At 55.8% G+C, this 27,020-nt stretch overlaps 1 protein-coding gene and 1 pseudogene across 2 annotated transcripts in view; both read right to left on the bottom strand.

The window, feature by feature from the left end:
- KIF17 (kinesin family member 17) overlaps positions 1 to 27,020 on the bottom strand; it is a 48,045-nt gene that overhangs the window by 16,249 nt on the left and 4,776 nt on the right. For both annotated transcript variants that reach the window (XM_061187030.1, XM_061187031.1), the window contains exons 2-10: positions 25,868 to 26,014; positions 24,846 to 24,947; positions 19,416 to 19,605; positions 15,638 to 16,090; positions 10,489 to 10,598; positions 5,762 to 5,909; positions 3,663 to 4,219; positions 2,648 to 2,728; positions 1,152 to 1,357 (exon numbers count right to left, since the gene is read on the bottom strand). In XM_061187030.1, coding sequence (XP_061043013.1) covers positions 1,152 to 1,357; positions 2,648 to 2,728; positions 3,663 to 4,219; positions 5,762 to 5,909; positions 10,489 to 10,598; positions 15,638 to 16,090; positions 19,416 to 19,605; positions 24,846 to 24,947; positions 25,868 to 26,014 — 1,994 coding nt within the window. The remainder of the gene's footprint in view (positions 1 to 1,151; positions 1,358 to 2,647; positions 2,729 to 3,662; positions 4,220 to 5,761; positions 5,910 to 10,488; positions 10,599 to 15,637; positions 16,091 to 19,415; positions 19,606 to 24,845; positions 24,948 to 25,867; positions 26,015 to 27,020) is intronic.
- Positions 13,221 to 14,952, bottom strand: LOC133089066 (guanine nucleotide exchange factor subunit RIC1-like; annotated as a pseudogene).

Raw genomic sequence — 27,020 nt, 5'->3', positions numbered from 1 at the left:
TTCAACTCAGGGCGGCTGCTTCTCCAAACACCCAGACTGTTTCCATCCTCTGCACCTTTGTGCCACCTTAGGTGCGCCCTGTACCTCAAATGCCACCCCTGAGGCATCTTCATGCAAACCTTATTCAGGTGTCCCCTCTTCTGAGAAGCCCTCCTCAACCACACTCCAGACCACACCGTGAAAGCCGCCACATGTGCCATGTGTTTTCTGTGTGCGCGACACCAAGCTCCCGCCTCTGTAGGCGTCGTCTCATTTGACCCTCACAACAAGCTTCTCGAGATTCTATCACCCACTGTATAGATGAGAAGCTGAGGCACAGAGAGGTTAACCTCAGCCTAGGTGGCAGAGCTGGGAAGTGGTGGAAGCGAACGGGAACCCAGGCAGTGACTACACAGAACCTGGTTCTAACAGCTCCAGAACCTGCCTCCCCGGGCCTCGTGTACCTGCCTGCCCCTGGACTGAGAGCCCCTTGAAGGCCAAGGCGACATCCCATCTATGCTTGCATCCTGGTGCCCAGCACGTAGTAGTTGCTCAGTTAATGTTTGAACCGTGGACTGTGGGGCCCGGAGGGAGCTGAACCCCTGGCCGTGGGGCTGACTCTGTCATGGAGGTGAGCCTGACAGTAATCTCATCTACAGAGGTGAGAACCAAGGCTCAGAGATGTTAAGCGACTTGCACAAAGCCGCAGAGCAAGTGAGGAAAGCCCGGCCCCGCAGGCGGCCCCAGGGTGTGTTTGGGGTGGCTTGTCCCTAGGGGGAGCACATCTTCCATCAGGGAGGAACTGGAGGCTCGGCTGGGACCTGGGGAAAGCCTGCATCACCTGCCCTGAGCTCCTGAAGCCTGCAGGCCTGGCCCCTCGAAAACCAGGTGGGGACAGTCCCTTCCCTCCCTCCTGGAGCAGCTGATCCCCCGCAGGCGCCCTGATGGGATCTGGTGGCACCTGTGCTGCTTCGTGAGCAGAGCCCTGCCACCTGGCTGCCCTGAGAAGTGACCATCCCTGCCCCGCTGCTCCTGGAGAGGATCAGCCACATCAGGAGAAGACCTGGGTGGGGCTCAGGAAGAATCTATGGGCACCTCCACCCCTGCGCGCAGGGCATAGCTCCCTCCCGCCCCACATGGGGTCCCACCAGCCCCCGGGCTCAGGTACTTACCGGGCAAGCACCTGCTGCTGGTCCACAGTGGGCAGTAAGTCATCAGTCAGCACTGCCACCTCCATATTGTCCCTTCTCGCAGTTGTCATGGCCAGCAGAGACTGAGGCTGAGCCTCCAAGGCCACCTGGGCTTCACCCTCGGCTCCCACACTGGGCTCTGCTGCCAACACCACCTCCTCGGTCACTCCCGGGCCCATGTCAACCTCCTGAGCACAAAGAGAAACCCAGGTGGAGGCGGGAGGCCAACTCCTGGACACGAGCTCACAGCGGCCTCAAGCCCAGACGGGGGCAGCCCGGCCCCTGGCAGTCTGGGACGCATCACTTCTGGCTCGGGCACACCCAGTTATACAAAAATGCACCATTTCCACCAACACCCCCCCAAAACGGTCCCCCAGCTCCCTCTCCCACCCCTCACCATCCAGGCTACACACACGGCAGCCAGGGGGATTTTCTTAAAGTATAAATTGATCCTTCACAGCTTCCCATCACATTTGTAGTAAAATCCAGTTTCTTCCATGGGCTGCCGCACCCTCCGTGCCTGCTCCCTGCCTTCTCCCCCCAACCCCATCCATCCTGCCACTTCTCTGACCTCCTTTTCTGTCACTGAGAAAGTCAAGATCTTTCCAACCCCAGGACTCTGACACTTGCTGACCCCTGCTTGGTGCTCCCCCCGGCGCCTTCTTCCTGCTTCGGTCCCATCTCAATGTCACCTGCCGGCCGGGGCGTCCCAACCTCCCTGTCTACCATCTCCTAAGAACCTGCAGCGCCGGCTCCTACCCAGAGATCAGGTCCAGAAGCCGGCAGATCGCTTTCTCTCTCCACAAATGTGGGCAGATTTAAAGCCTTCCTCCCACTGCCCTTGGCCCGTTGTGTTCTCTGAAGCAGAATAGAAAACAAGGGTGGGGTCTGAGAGCAGCAGAGCTCAAAACGGGTCCCCCACCCCCGCGGGGGTTCCCTGACGGTGCCTCCGGGGCCCCCAGCCCCTGCTCTGCAGCCCTCGTCCACCGCACATGCTGGGCCTCTATGCTTTAGACAAGGGCTCCACGGCTGAGGAAAGTTTGAAAATCGCTGTGGATCAGTGGCCTCTTATTGACAAATCGACAAAAAGAGAGGTGATGGCTCCTCCGATTTGCACGCTGCTTTGAGATGGGGATAAGCTGGGGGAGGGCTGGGGTGGTTGTCCCTGGTTTTTTTTTGTTTTGTTTTTGTTATTTATTTATTTATTTGGCTGCACAGGGTCTTAGTTGTGGCCCGTGGGATCTTCACTGCTGCGTGCAGGACCTTCGTTGCGGCGTGCGGGATCTAGTTCCCCGACCAGAGATCAAACCTGAGCCCCCCGCATTGGGAGCGCAGAGTCTTAACCACTGGACCACCAGGGAAGTCCCTGTTGTTCTAGTTTTACAAGTGAGGAAACTGAGGCCAGAGAGGGAGGAGACAAGCGGAAGCATCCGGGAAGAATCAGGCCCCTGGAACTGCCCCCGCCCGTCAGCACTCACAGTTCTGGGCAGGAGGTCGTCGGCCGCCTCAGCTTCAGACCTGAGGTCACCAGGCTCCAGCAGATCTGTCCGGGAGGGGTGCTTGCAGGAGAACGGGGGGAGGGGGAAGAGGAGTGGTTGGACCAGAATCATCCTTTGCTGCCCTGCCCTGCCCTGCCCTGCCCTCCCCCTTCAGCTCCCCACCTGCTCACCAACCCCACCACCTCTTCCTGAGGGAAGGAGGGGAGACTAGATGAGGGGGGAGAACAGGGGAGAGAGGAAATGGGGGAGAGAGGAGAGACATCGCTATGTTGCAGGAGCGTTACCTGCATGACCTCACGTGAAGCACGTGTCAGCATCCCCATTTTATAGATGAGGAAACTGAGGCCCAGAAAGGTGACTGGACAAGGTCACACAACTGAGTGAGTGGTAGAGCTGGGATCTGAGCCCAGGTCTGATTCAAAGGCCTGTGGTCTTTATACCCACACAATCACACACACGGGAAGGGAAGGGAAGGGAAGGACAAAGGGGAGAAAAGAGAAAAAAAGATTTTTAAACATAAAAACAGAGGGTTGAAAAGGGAGAAGGCACTGGACAAAGGGGCAGGACGGAGGAAGAGCAGCATCTCAGGATTCCTGGGTAGCCCCTGAAAGGTAGCAGGATTCTCACAGAAACTCCTCCCCCACAAGAGCATGAGGGTTGACCAAGGCCACCTCCAGCTCTTTCAGGCCTGGAGCTCAGTGTAACGATGGCAACCAGCAAACTCCCTGCACAGATGTCCCTCCGTCAGCAAAACAGGTGCCCAGCTGGCATCGCCTGGGATCTCAATCCCAACCTTCCTACTGATTTACAGAGCATTAGACAGAGCCTCTCTTTCCCAGACCCCTGAACACCTGAGCTGTCGCCACGCCAGAGCCACCACAGAGATGGTGCCGGCAGTGCTGGAGCGGCAGAGGTTAGACGTCTGCACATGCCCAATGACCTCTGTGCCCCAGCTGAGCTCTGCCCCCATGGCATCCTGCATGACATCAGCTACCTGCGTGGTGACCTTGGGTACGTCTGCCTGGGGCACGTCCAGCCCGGCCACCGTGGAGGACAGCCTGGCCAGCTTGGCTTCCACCTCGGCAAATGGGTCGTGCAGGCCCGGGAGTAGCTCCACGGCCCTTAGGTGGGGCTCTTCTCCCTGGGGGAAGGGCTCCTCCTCCCACAGGGGCTCTGTGGGCTCCCGGCTGACATCCTCATCCAGGAAGTGTCCACTCGGGGCCTCCACCTCGGGCACAGGGACCTCCAGGCTGGAGGGCTCCCTGGGCCCAGGGAAAGCCATGGAGATGAAATTTTCTTCGAGTGTGGAAGACTCTTCAGACCCAAGAGAAACCTCCGACTTGGAGGCCTCCACCTTGGGCAGTTCCTCAAACCTGGAAGAAACCTCAGTCTTGAAGACACCCTCACTGGGCAGGGTGTCAGGCATGGAGTAGATCTCGGGTTTCACGGCCATCTTGTACTGGAAAGTAGGTGAGTACTCAGAACTGCTGGTGAACTCAGCCCTGGACATGACCTCGGCCTTGTAGAGGACTTCTGCCTTCAGGACAGCCTCTGCAAATAGAGACCTTCCTTTAGCTTTTTACAGGGTGGACAGGCGGGACCCTTCCCTGGAAGCTGGCCCCAAGCTCACCATCTCCAAGAGACCAGCTTAAGAGTCAGAGCCTCCCAGGCCCCCAAATACTGCCTTCCCATCTCTGCCCGTCTGCACATCAGAACTCAAGCCCTGTCTCCTTCTACCTCTTCCAGGAAGCCTTCCCTGACCAGCTCCATGATCTTTCCATTCTCTGACCTCCCCAGCCAACCATTATGTGCTGGGCTTTTACCACTCTGCCTTGGGTCTGCTCTTAATACATAAACTGACTTCCCTGCAGGTATTATTGTCTCCAAGGCAGAGAGCTCCCGATCAGCAGGTTCCACACCCAAAACCCTCAGGGGCCTCGCCGGAGTCTCAGGGCCTTTATCCACAGGATAAGCTAGAGCCATGGGATATAATGAATGCTGTGGATGGATATTAGCGAGACCAAATAAAATCCCTTGGAGGCCTGATATTCAAAGTGGCCTGGAGGGAACACTCCCAAGGACAGAAAGTGCTAGAATCTGCCCTTCCCTCTTCTTCCAGGTCTACACCAAGAGGGGCATCTCCCTGCCATCTGGGATGGGAGATGATCGCACAGGCCTCCTGCTCCCAGCTCATGGGCAGTAGACCAGCTCCTTTACATCCCAACCTCTTCTTTGTCACCGTGTCCTGGGCTCCCCTGAGAAAGTCCTGATGTCCCCTTTGCTGAAAGAGACATCCACTCCCTAGCTCATGGCCTGAACCTCTCCAAGCCTGAGTTTGCACACCTGCAGTGTGAGGATGCGGTGAGTCCCAACTCACTGAGGGAGTTCGGGAGAAGCACCTACCTACCCAGTACCTGGCACACGCAATGCCCAATAAACGGTACCAATGATATGACCATACTGTCATCATTACGAGGTGGATGTTATAGTAATTGAGTATAGTATTTGAGTATTAGGAGGTCTGGGCTGCCTGGCAGCACCGGTGTCTGAAAGATAGTGGTGGGATGGAACATTCTAGAATGTCAAATAGAAGATAAAAATTTCCAGGAAGGTAAAAGTTCTTGCTAATGATTAAATGCTTATTTGGGGATGTGGTTGCTTTGGTAACAAATGGTCTCAAATGTGAAAAGAGACTGTAGAAGATGTAGAAACTGGGGGAAAGGACTTACCCATAAAACATGGGTGATATGTTATAGCTCTAAGTCAACCTTGGGCAGCGATCCAGCCTGTGGCCAAGGCATCACGAGGCAGTGCTGTGGGTAAGAATACTGGCTCTGGAATCAGACTGCTGGGTTCAAGTCCTGGCTCCACTTTACCAGCTGTGTGACCATGGGCAAGTTACTTAGCCTCTCTGGGCCTCAGTTTCCTCATCTACAAAGTGAGGGTGACTGTGGTGCCTGCCTTGCTGGGCTGTTGTGAGGACTAAATAGAACTGAGCCTGGTGCATGGAAAGTGCTCTATAATGTCAGTTAGTGGGGTGAGGAAGAGAGCAGGCTGGCCTCCCTCCTGACGGTTGGCGGGGCAGGGGCCCACCTGTCTCCTTGCGCAGGTTCTCCTCCAGTGTGGACAGCTTCACATCATAAGAGTTGCGCATGGCAGTGATGTCCTCCTCCAGCCGGGCCCTGGACTCCTGCTCTGCCTCATAGTCGGCCCTCAGCCGGGCCAGGCGCTCTTCGTACTCCTGGCAGAGGCGGGGGGATAACAAGAGGGGCAGCATTTTACCACCACTTCAAAACGCAGCTTTCAGTAATCTCTTTTGTCATTCAAACAATCCAGAAAATACAAATAAGCCAAAAGAACAAAATTAAAATTACCTCCGCAACACTAGGATGATTCCTGGCTGGTGAAGACCCTTCTGCACTTTTCTCTATACATTTTTAACGGGCTAATAACGTGCGTATCTGTCTGTAATCTATTTTTTCCACAAAGCAATAGATCATGAACACCTTTCTGCATCAACAAATATGTTTTAACCAAATAGTCCTCAAGCCATCAAAGACAAAATGTATTTTTATGCATCTGCTTCTCTCTCCATCTTTGCCATCACCACCAGCTCTCATCCGGGCCTGGTTCCCCACCTCCACTCTTGCTCCAAACCTTCCTCCACATGGCAGCTACGCATCCATAGATCATGTTTCAGTGGTTTCCCATGTTGGAGGATAAAAATCTAACCTCCTCAACTTGACCTCCAGTCCCCAGTGATCTGGACAGCCCACCCCATCTTTGCCACTCTTGGGCACGCCAGGTGCTTTCCACTCCTAGACACGCCCACTCCCCCCCACGCCCCCCACCCCGCCAGCCTCAGGGCCTTTGCCCTCACTCCCTGGCAAGCTCTTCCTTTCAGTCCTCGGCTTGGTAACAACCTCTCAGAGAGGCCTTCCCTGGTTACCCTCTCAGAAGATCGCCACCACCGCTCTCTGTCACTTCACTTATTTCTTCTTAGCCTGGATCATAAGTTCCATCATTCTCTGCATTTGTTTGATTATAGATTAACCGTCCAGCTTCCCCACCAGAGAACACGCACCCTCCGGTCTTGCAGCCTCGGTGCTGAGCAGAGAGGAAGGACTCGGGGAATCGCCACTGAATCAGCAAGTGCATGAAGCAGAACTGCTAGGCAGGCTATTCAGGTGTCTGATATGCGTCCCCCACAGGGAGAGCCGGGCCTTTATGAACTAATGTTCGTCTGTGACCCGCTGTCTTCTGGAGCTGCTCCTGACAGAGGGGCCTGCAGCGGCAGTTAGCCAGAGGGGCAGGACGAGGTTAAAGATGGGAGAGCCCCTGCACACGCTCACCCCTCCAGATCCCCCAGGAAGTACAGAACCAGCATAGAATCCTACAACAGCACAGACAGCAACAGCACAGACGGCAAGACCTGGGCTCTCGGGTTGGAAGAGGAGACAGACAACCATTAAAATTTAACGTTTTCTGGGACTTCCCTGCTAGTCTGGTGGTTAAGACTCTGCGCTCCCAATGCAGGGGGGCCTGGGTTCGATCCCTGGTTAGGGAACTAGATCCCACATGCCGCAACTAAAGAGCCCACATGCTGCAACTAAAGATCCCGCACGTGGCAACGAAGATCCTGCGTGCCGCAGCTAAGACCCGGCGCAGCCAAATAAATAAATATTTTTAAAAAATGTAACGGTTTATGCAGCACAGTTGAGATGCATTGAGCCTCAGGGCGATACCTGCAACGTTACTGAGAGCCAGGGAGGGTCCAGACTTGCCCAGAACCACGCAGCTCTCTGATGGCCTCGTGGAGACCTGTAGCCCACGCCCCGTCTGCTTTCTCCTGCCCCTGCCCCCGCCCTCGCCTTCTTCCTCATCCAGCTGGGATCCCAGGGCCCAGCACTACATCCATCCCTCAGCAAGCACCCCTGACTCCCTCACTTCAGCACCCTCCCCTGCTCCCTCCAGCACAGCCCTAACCCCAGTTAAACCCAGGCCTAGGCCCAGTGGCACCTACACCCTCGAAGACCTGGCTGGAGATGCACACATGGACCCGCACACACGGACCTGCACACACGCACCTGCACACATGCACACACGGCAGCACCGGCTTCCTTTCTCACCTGTAAATGTGTGATCCCGAATCTCCGAAGGACCTCTAAGTGGTGTCCCACCCCTTCTTAGTCCTTCCACCTTCCCTCTCTCCGAAACCCTCTGCTCCCCCCATTTCCTGTCTCGCCCTCCACAGAGAGCCCTGAAGACGGCAGACGTGAACTCCCTCACCCTCCCTCTGCCCGAAAGCTCTGTGTCCTCTTGTGACGGAGGACAAACTATCCAAAGCCGAACCCCCCACAGAAGGACTCTGCTCCTTCAGTCCCCTCCCTCCTATACCTCGGACTTCTCCCTCGGCACTAGATCATTCCCCACAATCCACAAAACATGCTCTACTACTTCCTTTTTTTTTGCCACACCATGTAGCTTGCGGGATCTTAGTTCCCCAGCCAGGGATACAACCCAGGCCCTGGCAGCGGAATCCTAACCACTGGACCACCAGGGAATTCCCATGCTACTTCCAATATTAAAAACAATAAAACTCTGCCTTGGGCCCACCTGCGCCTCTGGCTCCAGCGCCCAGCGCCTAGTAGGTGCTCAGAAAATGCTTGTTGATGACTGAATGGGGTAGGGGGGCTAGAGCGCAAACCCAGACCTCCGAGCCCCGGCTGGCACCTGTTACACAGCCCAGCCTCTTCCAGCAGCAGGAAAGCCGCCTTATACCCACTCTAGAGATGAGGAAACAGGCTTGGAGAGCTTAAACAACCTGCCCGGGCACAGAGCTTGTAAGAACTGGACTCACAGAATGTAAAAGCTGGATGAGCCCTGGGAATCTTCTAGTCCAAATCCCCTGGTGCAGCTAGAGACGGAAGCCCACGGAGTCAAAGCTGCAGCCCATGGCTGAGCCGACTCCTGGCCCGGCACCCTCTCTGTTACACACAGGGGTCATCTCCCTCATCCTCAGCATCCTGACTGGTTCAGGAATGGAAAGGAAAACACAGTCTAGGCACACAGAGAGTCTTAAGTGAAAGAACAAATGGGAGGGAGGACAGACCCCCTCAACTCTTCCTCTGAGTGTGGCTCACAGAAGAAACTCCAGGGCCATAAAATAGACTTGGTGGTGGCAGCCCCAGGGGACAGAGGTCTGACGCAGCGTCCACTAGGCTGCCCTTGAGGAGGAGGCAGGCGACCCCAATCCCCAGAGCAGGAGGACCCTCCAATCACTGGCTACTCCAGCAGCCGGCCCAGAACAGCGGTCTTCTCCTTTATGACCACTAGGAGGCGACAGCGCCCTGCATATCGCACAGCCAGGATGCCTGCCCACCCAACACGGCTTCCTCAGGGAGGAGGCTTCCATCCCAGCCCCAGGCCAGCCCCCCCGCCCCACGCCCCCCTTCCCCGTACTGCTTTGTGACCAACGTCCACCTGTCCCTACGAGATTCCAAAACACACCCTGAAGCGCAACCTCTCTCATCCTGTGGGCTTGTGCTCAGCCATCCCCAAAGGCCCCCTCCTCCCGGGACCTCCCCACCCCGCCCCGGGGAGCCGGGCCCAGGGCTCCAGAGCTAGCCTGCCCCTGCCCCCGCCCCAGAGCTCCCAGAGCAGCAGAGGAAAAGGCAGAATGAGCGGCTGAGTTCCCAGAACCTTGACAGGGGCCCGGATGGGGCCGTCCAGGAGCTACAGTTGAGCCTCTCCCCAAACAGTGAAAGCCTCCACCTGTCATGGGCAGCACCTGGGGGCTCTTTGGTCGATTTCTCCCAGCCCTCCAGCCCACAGGACTGAGATTCCCCCAGGCCGTACCCGGTCTGCCTCCCAGAGGCTGGGCCTCAGGCCCCCGCAGCCTGCCCAGGGCCTCTGGGGGCCCCAGGGCTGCTCCCATCTGAGGTCATAGTTGAGTGGCAGAGGCCCAGCTGCAGACACGTCCAGGCCCCAGTCCCCGCAGAGCTGTCCTTCCCTGGCATTAGGTTTTCCACCAGGAAGAAGCCAGTGCCTTACCTACAGGGACCATCGAATGTCAAACCCCACCACATGCTCAGGTCTCAGAATGCGGCCCTCAAATGGCAGGAACCTCCGGAAATCAACAGAGCCTGGAGTCGGGATGGAGCCTAAGCCAGGGGTAGGAGGCGCTGCGTGTCTGGCTGTGTAAGTGCCCCTGGGGTCAGCTCCGCATCTGTAAATCAGGGTGCTACCTACCTGCTGGGTCCCAGTGTGCTGGAAGCCACAGTTGTGGGAGGACCCAGGTGCCCCGAGGTGACAGCTTTTGCTGGGAGGTTAACGCCCCACTTATCCACTGGTCAAGTCAAATGGGTGCCCAGGGGTCCCCACGGCCCACCCAGGCTGCCTGCTCTCAGCCCAGAGCCCTTCCACCCTGACCTCTTCGCCGAGGCACTGGCCATCCCTACCGCCAGGGATGCCCTCTCCATTGCCATCAATCCACAGCCAGCCCTTCATGCAGTACAGACGAGAGATGGCGCCCCTGCAGACGCCCACAGCCCTCTCTGTTCTGCGCACAGAGGCACCAACGGGGGACGGACTGTACTCTGGAGTCAGGAAACCGAGTTCAAATCCCGGCTTAGACTCTCCTTAGCTGTGTGACCTTGGGCAGGTCATGGCACCTCTCTGAGCCTCAGCTTTCTGAGCTCCAAAGGGAGACTGGAGTACCAACCCCAAGGTGATGGTGGCGGGGAAATGGTATCGTTCTGGAGACGGTCTCCTGCTGCGCCCCACCTGCCTGCCCCTTCTCCACCTGCCCAGGGTCTCACCTCCCGGATCAGCTGCTTCTCGGCCTCCGTGTCGTGCTGGATCACAGATGGGGGCAACAGCTTCTCTTCAATCTGGACGGGGTTTGGGGGCACCTGATTGTTCAGCAGGGCTGGGAGAAAAGCAGAAATGAGGGGCTGAGACCAAGGTGCACATGGTTTGCAGGAACTAAGCAAAAATCCGTAAAAAGGCAACTGCGTGCTCATTCAGAAAAGACCTCAAGGGGCTTCCCTGGTGGCGCAGTGGTTGAGAATCCGCCTGCCAATGCAGGGGACACGGGTTCGAGCCCTGGTCTGGGAAGATCCCACATGCCGCGGAGCAACTGGGCCCGTGAGCCACAATTACTGAGCCTGCGCGTCTGGAGCCTGTGCTCCGCAACAAGAGGCCGCGATAGTGAGAGGCCCGCGCACCGCGATGAAGAGTGGCCCCCGCTTGCCACAACTAGAGAAAGCCCTCGCACAGAAACGAAGACCCAACACAGCCAAAAATAAATAAATAAATAAATTTATTAAAAAAAAAAAAAAAAAGACCTCAAAGTACTGAACTTATTTCAAGCATGTCTCTGTGTAAGATGCTCATATACTCATCCAACAAGTATTTCCTGAGCACCTACATGTTCCAGGGCCTGGGGGTTTGGCACTAAACAAAACAGACAAGACTCCACACACACATTGTTTTCAACTGGGGGAGAAAGGTAAGCAAAATGCATAACATGTTAACAAGGTGATATTCTCTAAGAAGAGAAGGAAAGCAGGGAGGGTGCTGAGAAGTAAGGATCAGGGGGAAGGGCTGCAATTTTAATAGTGTGGACAGGAAAGACCTCTTAGACAAGGTGGGAGGAAAGCAGTTATTTGAAGGAAGTGAGGGAGTGGGGCGGGCAGAGATCCTGGGGACAGACAGAAAGGAATGGTGAGTGCAAAGGTCCTGTGGCAGGCAGGGGCTGTGACTGTTCCAGGAACAGGCGGGAGGCCACTGAGGCTGGAGCAGAGTGAGCGAGGGAGAGTACGAGCGAAGAGCAGGTCAGAGAGGGAAACTCGCAAGCCGTGGCGAGGGCTTCAGATTCAACTCTGGGTTAAACCGGGCCATTGGAGGATTTGGGCAGGGCAGCGAAAGGACTCGCATTTGAACAGGAGCTCCCTGGTTGCTGTGTGGAGAATGTACTGGGGGGACAACGGCACAGATTCTGGACCTGCTTTAAAGGTAGAGACAACAGGATCTACTGCTGAATTGGATTGAGGTTTGAGCAAAAGCGAGAAGCCCAGGATGACCCCAAGGTTTCTGGCTTGAACACCTGGAAGGAGAGAGGTGTCACTGGCTGGGGACAGCTGCAGGACAAGCAGGTCTGGGAAAGGTCGAGAGTTCAGTGTCCAATATGTTAAGTTTGGAATAACAATTAGATAGATGGCCAGATGTCCAAGTCTGGAAATCAGAGGACATGGTTTATCAATCAGGTTTGGGTTTTATTTCCTGATGTTTTTGACATCCTGGGGGACTTGATGGCCAGGAAGAGACTGCCCCTCCCAGGGCCAGCCAATTCCTAGAGGGAGTAAACAGCTTGTCCGGGGGAGCCCCCCTTTCATATGCAAACCAACCAATTCCGAGTCCACACCCACCTCTATCTAACTCTCCCACACAGCCAGTATTTCCCCTGCCCAAAGTCAACTGGGGCCAGGACCAGGCAAGCAGGGACAGCCCTTATGCCCCAATCCTGCCGGCTTACTCAAGCTAGCCAGTCCTGAGCTGTTTCTCCTACACGGCTGTGTCTTTCCACCAAAACCCCGATAAAGGCTCTGGCTCGGGCTGTCCCTCGCTCCCCTCTGCCTCCTGACCCACACTGGTGCTTCCCCCTGTGGCCCTGCATGGCGTGCCTCTCATTTCCAGGGTAACTGAGTAGCATTATCCTTTCTTTCAATGACATTGACCTCCCTGTGTCACCACTCAGTCACCTTTATAAATTAAGACCTGGACACGCATCACACAGCCAGGCTGGGGGTCCACATGTGAGAATCATGAGCACGGAGGTGGTGTTTAAAGATGTGAGACCAGGGCTTCCCTGGTGGCGCAGTGGTTAAGAATCCACCTGCCTATGCAGGGGACACAGGTTCAAGCCGTGGTCTGGGAAGATCCCACATGCCGCAGAGCAACTAAGCCTGTGCGCCACAAATACTGAGCGTGCGCTCTAGAGCCCGTGAGCCACAACTACTGAGCCCACCTGCCACAGCTACTGAAGCCCACGCACCTAGAGCGCCTAGGCGTGCCTAGAGCCCACAACAAGAGAAGCCACCGCAATGAGAAGCCCACGCACTGCAACGAAGAATAGCCCCCGCTCGCCGCAACTAGAGAAAGCCCACGCGCAGCAACAAAGACCCAATGCAGCCAAAAATAAATAAATAAAATAAATTTATAAAAAATAATAATAATTAAAAAAATAAAGACATGAGACCAGATGAACCCACCTTAGGAGTGAGTGTAGAAAGAGAAAAGGCTAGAGGACCGGCCCTGGGACAGCCTGACATCAGGAGGTTAGGGATGGGGAGACTCACACAAGGGAGCTGAGAAGGAGTGGCCGGAGAGGCAGGAGGAGAACTAGGACAAACGGTGTCCAGGAAGCAAGGGTTTCAAGGAGAAGGGAAGGGATCATCTGAGTCAACTGATGCTAAGAGGACAGGTGAGGCCTCCTGAGGACTGATCACTGGATTTAACAACCAGGAGGGCATCCATGACAAGGGCAGCTTCAGTGGGATGGGGGCGCAGGGCCTGCCTGGACTAGGGGCAAGAGAGCAGAGCATGGAGGGCCAGTGAAAACAGACAAATGTTTCCAGTTCTGCTGAAAGTGGGGAGAGAGAAATATGCCAATGACCAGAGGGAGAACTAGGGCTGAGAGGGCAACGGCTAACAGTAAGTGCCTGTGGTGGAAACATCTGGAGCTTTGAGTCAGACACACCTGGTTTCAAGACCCAACTATAAAGTTAAAGCATCCGCTATCATCTGTTGAGCCTTACGTGTCAGGCTCTGTGCTAAGCCCACACGTGAATCATCTCGTGCAATCCTCTCAACCACTCCACAGCAATAACAAGGCAGGTGCCGTCATTATCTCCACTTTACAGATCAGAACGTTGAGGCTCAGTGGGGCTAAGTTGCTTCCCCGAGGAGCCAGGCTGTGAACTGGTGATTACTGCCCTGATCTCAGCTCTGCCTGCCCTGCATCCGTCATTTCAGCTTGCTGGGCTCCATGCTCCAAATCCAGGAAGAGGGGATGCTAAGAGCGCTTACCCCACAAGCCTGCCGTGATAACCAGGGAAGTCTGCAGGCATCTCAGCTGCTGAGTCAGGGGAGCCGCCGGCAGAGCCGCCCCAACTCCCTCCTGGTACCTCTCGCCATTCCTCCATCTAGCTTCCCCTCACTGATCGGGGGGCTAAGCAGGGTCAGGGGTGGGGCAGGAGGGAAAGAGGAGGAAGGCAGATTGCCCAAGTGGAACCCCTCACAGTGGTGTTCAAGGGCCTCTGCACTCCAGGCCCGGCCAACCCCTACATAGCCATCTCCCACCACCCGACCACCAGGCAGTCGGCAGAACTACCTGTGGGTCCCCAAACAGACCTTAGAGCTTTGTGCATCTCTGCACAGACTGACCACTCTCATCCTGTCTAACAGGAGACTTCTCATCCCCCAAGACTCTGTTCAATCACCCCTTCTCCTCTGTGAAGCCTTCCCTGACTGACCACACCCTACCCCCAGGTAGCCTTGGCCACACACTCCCTTCTGCCCTGCAGTGCCCTGTACAGCTCTCTGCCCCAGATGCACATGATGCTCTGCTGGAGTGTCTTTCTCCCCGAGGAAACCGGGTATATCCATGAGGCAGAGCCTGGATCTGATTCATCTCTGTGTCCCCATGCCCAGCACAGGTCCACACACAGAGCAGGTATGAATGGATGGGGGCGGGGTGAGAGGAAAGATAGGTAAAAGGATGGATGACAGGACAGAGTGAATGAGTAGGTGGACATGTGGACGGTAGGATGGATGGGGTGGGTGGATGGATAAACAATGGAGTGGGTGGGAGGGTGGGTGGGTTGGATGGATGGATGGATGGGTGTATTAAAGGGATAGATGGGTGGGTAGATGGATAAATAATGGAGTGGGTGGGAGGACAGGTGGGTTGAATGGATGGGTGGATGGATGGGTAGATGGATGGATGCCTGGGTAGGTGGATGGATGGATGCATGGGTGGATGGATGGATGCCTGGGTGGATGGATGCCTGGGTGGATGGATGGATGCATGGGTAGGTGGATGGATGGGTAGATGGATGGATGCATGGGTGGATGGATGCCTGGGTGGATGGATGGATGCCTGGGTGGATGGATGGATGCATGGGTGGATGGATGGATGCATGGGTGGATGGATGGGTAGATGGATGGATGCCTGGGTGGATGGATGGATGCCTGGGTGGATGGATGCCTGGGTGGATGGATGGATGCCTGGGTGGATGGATGCCTGGGTGGATGGATGGATGCATGGGTGGATGAGCAGATCAACGGGTGTGTAGAATGGATGGATAGAGAGGAAGGTGGGTGGGGAGGTGGATGAACGGACAGATGGACTCAGGCTCTTTGGTGCTCCCTTCCCCCAAGGGATTCTCAGATAAAGAAAACTCTGGAGTCCCTTGGTTGCAAGGACCCTGCAGGCCCATGCTCCAGGTATAGATTTCTACCTGCCAGATGACAGCCAAACACCGGGGTGTGAGAGCAGTCATCACAAGGTGCCTAACTGGGAGTGGGCGTGTGACGTCGGGGGAGGGTGAGTCACCTAGCTGCTAAGCAGCACAGCATCACGACGCTGCCATGGAGACAGCAGGCAGACAGGAGGGAGGACGGATGTGCAGCCTAGAGGCAGGGAACGGGGGACAGAGCCTCCAGCTGATAGGACAGGCCAGGCAGACGGGCCTCATGCTGGGTCATCGGCGAGCAGAAACCATCTGCGCCGTCACCAACCAGGGCTCTCCCCGCCTGTTCAAAAACCTATGCTCCCATGAAGTTGCGAGGAGGTGGGACATTGCTTCCATGCCCCTCAGATGGGAAACCGGAGGTGGGAAGACAAAGGGAGAGGGCCTTTTTCGTCCCGGGCCCTCCCTTCCACTCCCTCCCCCTGCCGCCCACCTGACAGGTTGCTGGGGCTCATCTGCTGAGCCAGAATCGCCTTGAGCTTCTTGATCTCCTCCTGGTACTCGCGCAGGAGGGCATCCTTGGGGTCCTCGTTGATGCGAGGCTTGTTCTTGATGTTCTTGGCTCGGTTGGCGTAGCGCAGCGTGCTGAGGGTCTCGTCGTAGTTGTTGTCAGCGGGCGACAGGCAGGCCACCATCAGCGTCTTGGTGTTGCCGCCCAGCGAATCCTGCAGCAGCCGCGTCAGTTTCGAGTCCCGGTAGGGGATGTGTTTGCAGCGCCCGTCCACCAGGGCCGAGATGACGTTGCCCAGCGCCGACAGCGACAGGTTGATCTTGGTGGCCTCCTTGAGCCGCTCCCCCGTGGCACCCGTCTTGGACTGCCGCTCGCTGCCTGCCAGGTCCACCAGGTTCAGCTTGCCTGCCCGGAGGTGGTCCTTGCCCCGCTCATCTGCAGACAGACCAGGCAGAGGGGTGAGGGCCCTGGGGCGAGCCCCCACGGTAAGGAGGCCCTGGGAGCTCCCCACCCACCAAGGGTCTCATTGCAGCCGCACAGGAGCCCCATGGAGGGGATGCTAGGATTGTGCCGTTACAGATGAGAAAAGTGAAGCTCAGAAAGGGCATTTAACATGCCTAGGGTCACACAGCTTCCAAGAGCAGAAGCCAGGGCCAACTGACTCCAGGGAGCAGGGCCTGGGAGGTACAGACTGTTCTCTGAGTGCTGCAGAATTTCTTACAGCTATTGAGACAGCTCTTACAGATTTCTTGTGAGGCAACAGCGGGGTGAGGCGGGGTTGGGGTGGGGAGTGGGCGGCAGTGAGGGGATGTGATTGGGTCACTAGGGAGCTGAATCCTTCAATGCAAAAAACATCGGCTTTGGAGAGCCTTGGACCCAGTTCCCATCCAAGTCTTGCCTCCTACTTGCTGTGTGACCTTGGCAAAGCCACGCACCTCTCTGACCCTCAGTTCTCACATCAACAAAATGAAACTAACGATAGCTCCCCACCAGCGCTGGTTGGTGGAAGGAGTAAACGGACAGCGCACTTGTACGGAGTCCACACAGGGCCCAGCACACAGCAGGGATTCGTTTGCCCTGAGAACGAGCCCAGTTCTGCAGCGACCGCAGCTGTGCTGGCAGGGCAGACCTGGGTGCTGGGGGTGACAGGAGCCGGGCACTGGCTGGGAGCAGGGGCTCGGAGCACAGGTTTTGAAGGCAGAGACCTGAGGGATCCAATCTTGATTCTACCCCTCGGCAGCTGTGGAACTCAGGGAAATTAACTCTGAGCCTCGGCCTTCTCTTAGTACCATGGGAATCTAAGACCCACCCTGAGGGCTGTTGTAAGGATTACACAGAGAGCACCGGCGTGAGGAGCTCGGGGTCGTGCCTGGCACACAGCAAGTGCTCCTTAAATGACAGCTTGCGGCTCTTGATACTATTAATAATTCTTACTGTCACCAGAGGACACGGTAAACGGTTCCAAATGAAATAGGGGGGAGGGGCAGGGGCTTCCTCCTTAGTTTCCTGCTGGTTGAAACCAGAATTGGCCTGGTTTTGCCCATGAGCACAGCTACCTGAAGTAAAAAGGTCTGGCTGGCACCCAGTGGAAGCTTGGACATGCAGGGGGCTTGATTCTTTGGGCTATTTTTTTCTTAAGGAGCAGCACGAAGGAGGGACTTGGAAATGCCCTTTTGGAAAGCTCTTTGCAGGATGTACCAGGAGCCTTAAACAGGTCTGTGCCCTTGCCCCAGGAGGCCTGCTCCAGGGAATCTAATCTGAGGAGATGACTCTAGAAGCAGAAAAGGGGACTTCCCTGGTGGCAGAGTGGTTAAGAATCCGCCTGCCAATGCAGGGGACACAGGTTCAATCCCTGGTCCAGGAAGATCCCACATGCCGCGGAGCAACTAAGCCCGGTGGGCCACAACTACTGAGCCTGTGCTCTAGAGCTTGCAAGCCACAACTACTGAGCCCGTGAGCCACAACAACTGAAGCCCGTGAGCCACAACAACTGAAGCCCGCGCGCCTAGAGCCCATGCTCCGCAACAAGAGGAGCCACCGCAATGGGAAGCCTGCGCACCACAACGAAGAGTAGCCCCCGCTCACAGCAACTAGAGAAAGCCCGTGTGCAGCAAGGAAGACCCAACGCAGCCATAAATAAATAAATAAATAAATGTTTAACAATAAATAAATAAAAGCAGAAAAGGCTTTGTGCACAAAGATGTTCATCACGGCATTATTTACAACACTGAGAAACCGAAAACAGCATTAAGAGCTCGTAGAGGGCTGGGTAGAGGAGGGCGGTGACTGATGCACGGTCCTTCAGCCACCTCCCATGGTCAGGAAGACATGGCAGGAACGATGTGGGAACATTCTTAGGGATGGTATGGGAAATGAAACATGGGGAAGAAACTTTATATAGAGCAAAAGATTTCAAGTGTGTTTAAAATTTGCACAGGGAAAAAAAGGACCAAAAGAACATACGCTTAAATGTTAACAGTTGGTTGTGTTTATGAGTAATTTCCCCTACCTTTCTCTAACTCCTAAATATCTTTATTGAACTTATTTTATAATGGAAATAAAAAACATCTTTAAAATTTTTTAAAAGCCTGTTTGCAGGCAGCCTGCCTCATCCTTCAAACCCATCTGCAGAGACCAAGAGGCACCCCACAGGGCCACTCTCTCCTCCTCCCTCCTGATCTGTCCTCTCAGGCCCTAGTCCCTGCCCCCACCTACAGCATCATCATATGAGGATGTGATCACACCACCCGCCCTCCCCATATCATCACCCCTGGGGGAGACTCTGACCCAGCCAGCGCCAGGGGGTTGGCCTGGAGCCAGGTCACCACACAGGTGGGCAGTGTGCTGCTGGGGGTTCCGTCAACCCAGTCCTTGACCTTGGGCTGGGATCTCTCCACAATTATGTTCCTAGTTGGGCTGAGGCTGCTTCCTGCTCCACTGCTCTCCGGAGTTCTGTTTGTGATGAACCACAAACTTGGAGGCAGCTGCAGTGTTAGTGGGAAAAACCCAGATGTCAGAGAAACCTGGGTTCAAATCCCAGCTCTACCACTCAGCAGTTAAGCGGTACCTTGAAGCACTTAAGTAAGACCTTGAACAAGCAGGTCACTTGACCTCTCAGAGCCTCCGTTTCCTCATCTGTTAATGGGAATTATAATGCCTGCATTTAGGACTGTTGTGGGCTTTAAATAGAAAGAGGTGTGTAAAGGACTCAGCACAGCGTCTATAGGTGGCCTGAAATAAAAGACTTCCTTTCCTTCTTCTTCTCTTTCTCAGTAACTCTTCCAGAAATAAAGGAAGAGTGAGATGGCTTTGGAGTAGAGAATGTTAAAGAAAGAGGAGAATCCAAAAGTTCTGGGTGGCACACACTCTGGGGACAGACCCCTGGGATAGAGGCCCAGCTCGAAGACTTTCTAGTTGTGTGACCGCGATTTCCTCATCTGTAAAATGGGGATGATATGAGTATCCACCTCATGGGGTTGTTGGAAGGAGCAAATGAGCTAATGCAAATACATTGCATGGCACGTAGTAAGTGCTCAATGGTAGCTACCAGTTTTATTATTGTTGTTGTTGATGATGCTGTTTGTCCTGGAAACACGGGTCCTGGCACAGGGACAGTCCTCTTGTGTTTCCTCCAGGCGACCCCAGCATCTCTTCCCAGTTGGGGCCCTCGAGGCTCCGAGTGGTGAAGGGTCTGGGCTACTAGGAGCAGGCACCCGGCTTGGTGGTCCGGCCCCCTCCGCCCCCGCCCAGCCCCACATACCCACCGCGTAGATCTCGATGCTGATGGTGAAGATGGAGTGGGAGCGGGAGGAGTCCTTGTTCATCAGGGTGTAGCCAACCGAGCGGTTCTTCCAGCCCGTCTCCATGACGCGCTCGCACTGGGCCACACTGTGCACCGTGTGCATGGAGAGCCCCTTCACGTACGCCCCCTTCTCCGGGTGCTCCTTCAGCTGCGGGCAAGAGGCACGGGTCAGGGCTCCCCGGGGAACCTGAGGGAAGGGCCCAGCTCCCACCACCTCTGCCCTCCTGCAGGGCGGGTTGGCACCTCGAATTCCCTGTCACAGGCTGGGGGTTTGTCCTAGGTAGAACCAGCCTCAAACCCACCCCCGCCTCTTCCTTGTTGTGGGACCTTGGGTCAGTGACATCATCTCTCTGAGCCTCCATTTCCACATCTGTAAAATGGGTACAAGATACCTATCCCTTAGGGAGGTGGTGAGGATTCTGTAAACTAAGGCTCGTACAACGCACGGCATGATGCCTGGCACGTGGTAACTGCTCCATAAATGGCAGCCGCGGTCTCACTGTTGTTGTTAGTGCTGTGGTTGTGAAGATGGTTTCTGGTCTGGGGCTTCAGCTCCCAGGGGCCGACCCTGTCTGTAGTCATTCACCCAAGGGCTCTGAGTGCTTCTCCCCTGACCTGCCAACGTGGCTTCTGCTCGCCTCCCTGCCGCGGCTCCACGGCAACAAGAACATTCCCAGACCCTTGGATCATGGCGGGTGAAGGGCCATTTGCTGCCCAGAACTCCCACTGGCCCCCAGCCCTCAGCACGATGGCAACGAGTAAATCAGTTTATCTGACTGCTGCCTGCTTGCTCTCCAGGCAGCTGAGCTGTGAAAAGCAATGTGAGAGGAAATAAAACCACTCTGGGAAGAGCAGAATGAATTAGGACAGAAGTCATCTGTCCACTGGTTTGAGCCAGAGCAGGCTCAGATGCTTTGCCCCAGGCAGCTTCAGGGTCCCAGGTGGGGCTGGGCCCCTGCTGCAGAGCAGGGCGGGGGGCGGGGGGGGGGCAAGCACAGGCTTGCTCTATATCCCCAAGTCTGGAGAAAGAGCCGGACCCAGACCGAAGGACTGGGTTTCATGGAACAGATAAGCGACGGAGGCACAGAAACGTTAAGTAGCTTGTTGAAGGTCACACAGCTATTAGTGGCAGGGCAGCACTGGGGTCACCGGCAGTGGAAGACTCCAGAGGCAGGGCTTGGAGAGAGGCTGCAGCATCTTGGAGGAACTGAAGTTTGATATGACAAAGGGCTGACCTTGACCTAGAAGGTGGCTGTGAGGACGGAGCTCAAAGGACAGGAGCAGGAGACCCTGCAAACAGAGCAGGGCTTGATGGTAGCCTGGGATGCTGTGTGCCTGCTTCAGTCACTGCCACACTCTCAGAGGCTAGACGCCTGCCTGGTACATGGTAGGCGCAGGTGACGGATGGCTGCTCCTGCCCTCAGGAAGAACGCAGTTTCCTATTCAGTCAGACAGACCTGGGTTAGAAACCTGGTTCTGTGACTTGCTAGTTGGGGAAGTCATTTTGCCTCTCTCGGCCTCGGTTTCCTCATCTGTAAAATGAGGATGATAAATCCTATTTCCACAAGACTTTTGGGAGGATTGAAAAGAGAATGGACGTGAAAGGAGCTCTGTGGGGGTTTTTGGAGGGGGTTCGGTGAACACAGATACCAAGAGGATGAGGCCGTCCTCTCCAGCCTGAGCAACCTCACGAGCAGGAAAGGAGGGCAGGGGAGGCAACACCTAATGTAGGGGTCTCCCACCCACCCTATTTTTAGGCCCACGAGGGCTCGCCCCCCTCACCTCCTGACCTCCTGGATCCCTCCACCCCTCCCCTGCTGTTCCGGCCTCCACCCACCTCCCGAGTGTCAGCCACCAGCCGTGCCCTGCATTCCTTGGTAACTGTTCCTCCGGGATGCCAGGCCGAGCGCGGTCGCCATGGCAACCAGTTGGGATGCGGCCGGGTCGGGGGGGGGGGGGCTGGGGGGCGGGGGCACGCATGCAGGATGGGACCACAGCCGGCCGGGAAACTCCCCCATGGAGGTGCGGGGTCCTGCCACTGGCCTGACGCCGGCTGCGGGAACCAACTGGAGAGGCCCCTGAGGGCCCCACCTCCGCCACCCAGTACTGAGCTGGGTTCCGTGATGGCGGTTCGTGGTGTTGGGGGAGGGGGTGTAATCTGCTTCCCCCAATCCCTTGCTGGCCCTCGCTGATCTAACCACTCTCATTACCAGAATTACCAGGCCCTGTGCTGTGCTGTGGAGCCTGGTCACCTGGGTGCAAAGTCCATCTCCACCCTTTACTGACTGTGCCCTCGGGCTGGTTCTTGAACAGCAGCTCCTCCTAAGGCTGTTGCGAGGGTTATAGAGAACCCAGCTGTCCCTCCTCTGAGAGAGCTCCGTGCACCCATGGGGAACGTCTCTGAGCACTTCTGTCACTGGCGGCCCTCAACCCCAGGCAGCCTGGCTCACCAAGCCTGAGGCCCATGGTCCAGCTGGGCCACGTACAGGCAGCTGCCAGCCCTTGGGCCCGCAGGGCCTGGGTAACCGAACCCATCCTAGGGTCCATGGTATGGAGGAGGTGGAGGGGGGCGGGCCCTGCTGCCCCAGTTCCGGCTGGCAGGGGCCCTGATGCTGCAGGCTGGCCTTTCGGGGCTGACAAGTCGGAGCAACTCCCTGTGCCTCCCTCCCGTCCCCATTTCCCTGTCTGGGGGCTGAGTTATGACTCAGCTGCTCCAGCTCCAGGAGAGAGAAGACAGTGGAAAGACCCCAGGTGGGTGGCTGGAGGTGCCTCTGTAGAAAGGGCAGAGCACTGCTGTGTCTGTCAGGAGCTGAGGAGGAGGGGGCTGGGGGCCAGTCCTGGTCTGGATGGGGACTGGGGTGGGGGGGAGTTCACACCCGTGTGGACCTGCTATAGTCTGTGGCCTGACCTCCAGGGTCTTCCCAGTAAGTCTCTGTTGAATGGATGACTCAACTCATGAATGTTTCCCCCTCAAATGGAACCCCACTACTCGCTTCTCACTGCCCCCCGGGTTTCCTATACTTCCCACCCTGAAAAGTCTGGGAGGAAAGCACCTGACCACTCAGATCCCACATATTCTGGTATTAGCGCCATTGCTAGTAATTTGCTGTGTGACCTTGGCCAAGTCCCTTCCCCTCCCTGGGACTCAGGTTCCTCATCTGTACCATGAAAGGACTGGACTTAGAAGCTCTCTAGGGTCTTTCTGGCTCAAAATTTTAAGGATTTTTCCACTATCTGGCCAGCACAAGCAAGTTTTTTTTTCAAAACAGCTGCTCCCTGGGGTCGGATTTGTTCAGTTGGGCCACATGATGGTTGCGGGTCAGAGAGGAACTCACAGTCCCTCCAAATGAAGCCAGGACAACTGGGGGGCCTAGGGGCAAGTGGGGGGCTCTGGATCTGAGCAGGGAAACAGCCCTGCCCCACATGGATGGGGTGGGATAGGACCCAGGTGATCCCAACGTCCTGTCCAATCTAGAGGTCGGTGAGGGTCTGGAAGACTGGGCGGCATCGGTAGCAGCCCCTTTATCTGGTTCTGCGCCCCCTCCTGTGGCTGTCAAGGCCTGTGCCCTGGGGAGACTTAGGCAGTTGGGCCATGGAAAATGTCCAACCCTGACTCTGTGCCTTCCTAACCTAGTGGCCACAGGCAAGTCACCTCCTCTTTCCCAGCCTCCTTTCCTCATCTGCAGAATGGGAATCTCCATAGCAACCTCCCAGGATTGATGCTCATTAATGACTGACATTCCCCCAGCTCAGGCATTCTGACTCTGAAGGAGGTAGGTCAACCTCCACTGCTAGTTGCGGGCCTCTTGCGGGGGGCGTGGAGAAGGGCATTGGTTTCTTGGTCAGATAAGAAGTCCCAGAGTCTGGGGGCAGCCACCAGCATGCTGGCCACAGATCTGGGTCAGTCTCCCCTCATTGGGCTCCTCCTTGGACTTTTTTTTTTTTTCGGCCGCGCCGTGCAGCATGCAGGATCTTAGTTCCCCAACCAGGGATGGAACCCATGCCCCCCGCATTGGGAGTGAGGAGTCTTAACCACTGGACCACTGGGGAAGTCCCTCCTCCTTGGACTTGACCTGGCCCATCCAGCATTCAGAGAGTCCCAGATAGGAGACATAACCAAGCCTTGCCCAAAGGTCCCAGACCTGGTCCAGCCTTACCACCACCTGGCTGTCCAGTCCTGGCAGGTCACTTGATCTCGCTGGGCTCCCCAAAGGGTCAGCCACGTTCTACCCATCTTGATAGAGCACTCAAAGCATCTAATTCTGATTCTAGCCTTTCAGGAGACTGAGGACAATTTACGAGATGAGCAGTGCTCAGTGACCAGTTGGGCCAGCCCTAGTTTTTTCTGTCTTGAGTCCATTTTGCAACCCCCAGGTCATATTCCTCATCCTTTCTCGGAATCCCAATGGCACGAAAGAGCTCACACATCGAGCCCCTACTATGCGCCGACCCTCTGCTCAGCAGCTCACCCTTGTTACCCTCTTCAATCCTCACAACAACATTCTGAGGTCATATCATCGATCTTTGCACACCTCCACACCAGACCCCTTTCAGAGGGGGACAAGGTCCCAGAATCTGAGCCCATCTGCAGCGGTAAAATGGGATGTTTGCGATGCAGGACGTTGATGTCAGACAGATCTGGGTTCAACTCCAGGTTTGGCCAGCTTCCTGCTGTTGAAGCTTGGGCAAGTTAATTACCCTCTGTAAACCTCCCTTCCCACATCGGTAAACTGAGGATAATAATATGGGTATCCCCAACTTTCTCTAAGTTCAAGTCAGAAAGAAATCCGATTTTCACTTTTACCAAAAAAGCCTTTATCGTACTAATGTCAGTCTTTCATAAAAGCAAAGTGGAAACAAGATTTTGGAAAGCAGGGGATACTCTTCCTTTTATGCCATTTCAGCTTACAAAACACTCGCTCTGCTTTCCGATAGTGGGGGAAACCTGTATCTACCTAACAAGGTGACTGGGAGTATTAAATGGGATAACGTGCCTAAAGCAGTCAGTAAACAGTAAGTGGTCAATAAATGATCACTATTACTTTTTTAGCTTGAAAGTCCCTTCGAATGTTTCAAAATAATTTTTTAGAAGTGGAACCCTTTTTTCAAATGAAATCCGTCACCAAATTCCATCTATTTCAACAGATGTAAGTGGCACTGCCCCAGAGAAGGCCTCCCCTCCCCTTGCGTGGTGCAGGTAGGCCCACTAACCCCTCCCCTGCCTCACAGACTCTGAGACTACTCCAAAATTCAAGTTCAAAACTTCCCATTCTAGTCTGAACCACCGCCTGTGTCCTCAGGACCCTTCCCCATATTTTGAGGGAGCACCCCCAATGCCAACCTCCCCCTCTAGCTCCCCCCACCCACCCCTGTCGGGGCTGTACCCACCTCCAGCTTCTGCTTGGTGTCAGTGCCCAGCAGGTCACGGACATCTTCATTGTAGATCTCCAGGTAGGAGGCCCGGACCAGGAACTTGGTGTTCTCTGCACACTGCAGGGAGAGCAAAGATACCTGAGCAGCCGCTGCCTGGACATCACAAGAGGACATCGTGGGAGGAGGTGTCCCCAACCTCACCTGGCCCTGCCTGCCTGGCAAGCTCTCCCCTCCTCTCCAGCTTCTCAGAGTGGCATCATTTTCATACTGCTATGGACTCATGCTCTCTCTACAAGCCTCATGGGAAAGGAAACGGGAGAGGCCTCCCCACTGTTCAGGTAGAGAGACCAAGGCCACGGGTAAGGCCTGGACCAAGCACTGGCCCTGGGCTAATCCCTGGCAGTTCTTCCAGTTGCCTGATGTTCCTGTGGGTCATCAAAATGAGTCCCAGGTGTAGTACAGTGGGCTCTGCAGCTGACTGGTCCCTGCTTTGCCATTTCCCAGATGCAGGAATCTCTGCGCATTCACGAGTGGTCAGCAGGGCACGTCTCACCTGCAGCCTGGACACTGGGATAACTGGTCTGGGCCCAGCCCATAAGGGCTCCAAGGCTTGGCTTCCCTATCTCAAAAATGAGGATAACAGCTACCTCCTGGGCCAGGGTGGTAGTGAGATAATTATGCAAAGGGCTTTGCACAATGCTTGGTCTGTAGCAACTGCTCAATTAAAAAAGGAAGCTATGATTGTTTACAGCCATTTCTTGGGCCAGCACTCTGGGTCATCATATCCATGTGAAGTGTTATACGAAATGTTAAAATCCAAAAATGGCAGGAGGAAAACACAGCAGGTAGAATTTTCTCAGCTTTAAGTTCTCCCATCAGCTCTTCAGAAACCAGAGCCTGGGTCTGCTCATCCGTGCTGCGTCAAGGCCGCTCTGACCGCATCCCACAACCGCTGCCCAGGTCAACAGTGCTCTGGGACCATTCACAGTAACGCCTGGGGAGCCCAACCCTGCCCCTTCCATCCCCCAGGCCCATACCTGGACGCTCTCGAAAATGTGCTCGAAGGCCCTAGGGATGATGCCTCTTTGGCAGGGTGGGTCCGGCAGGCCCTGCATGGTGAAGGACTTCCCGCTGCCTGTCTGGCCGTAGGCAAAGATGGTGCCGTTGTAGCCCTCGGTGACACCCTGCGTGGGAGGACACAGCCCAGGGCTCAGCTGGCCGAGCTCAGCCAGGCTTGGGGCCAGGCCCGGGGCTGCAGGGCTGCCTCCTGACTCACAGACTTAGGGCCCCTCCCTGGCTCTCCCACCACGGTGGCACAGGGCTGGGGGAGGGCAGTGCAGAGATGAAGGCGGCACAGCTCTGTCCTCAAGGGGGTCACTGCCCGGTGGGGTAGGAGACTGTCCCTGTGTATGGCTAAGAGCCTGGCCGCCATCCTTTACCGACTGTGCCCTTGGCCTGTCCTTATTCAGGCACGTGGAGCCTCAGCTTCCTCACCTGTAACAAAGGGTAAGGACAGCACCTCCTCTGAGGCTGTCGGGAGGCGTACACAGGAATGATTTCACGTGCTGGCACACCAAGTGCTGGCACACAGAGGTAGGTGCTCCCTAAGTGTCTGCCTGGAATGTGCGGGAGACAGACATATACACGTGATCCTCATATGAGGTGGAGGTGCATGTAATGATGGCGTACAGGACGGGCAAGGAGAGGGAGTGCCAAGAGGGGGAGACAGAAGGTGCAGGAAGAGCCAGGCCAAGCTTCCTGGGCAGGTGGAGGAGAAAGGGGGAGCAGAAAGGGTGGCTTGGATTTTAACAGGTGACAGGGAGAGGAAGGCATTCTAGGCTGAGGGGACAGCCTGAGCAAAGACCAGAGAGGTGAGAGGCTGAGAGCAGGTGGCAGTCAGGCGAGGGGGATGGAGACGAAGCTGGGAAGAAGTAGGAGGCAAACCAGGTAGCATCCCCAAGGGCATCCTTCATTCACTGATGCGACTGTTCTTTCCATAGGTACCGACTCTCTTCTCTGAGGGGGACTGTGGCTGGTGACAGAGCCATGAACAAGGAAGACACCCTAGTCCCTGCCCTCACCCAGCTCATGAGATCACAAATTCTAGAACTTAGTATGGGGGCAGGGGAATCCTGTGTTAGAATGTGGGCCCAGAGAGCTGTGCCCAGGCCCCCAGGGCCCAGGTGGCAT

Source organism: Eubalaena glacialis, chromosome 3 (genome assembly GCF_028564815.1).
Source record: "Eubalaena glacialis isolate mEubGla1 chromosome 3, mEubGla1.1.hap2.+ XY, whole genome shotgun sequence".
Lineage (NCBI taxonomy): Eukaryota > Metazoa > Chordata > Mammalia > Artiodactyla > Balaenidae > Eubalaena > Eubalaena glacialis.
The sequence above is the reverse complement of the archived record's forward strand: the minus strand, read 5'-3'. Positions and strand labels throughout refer to the sequence as shown.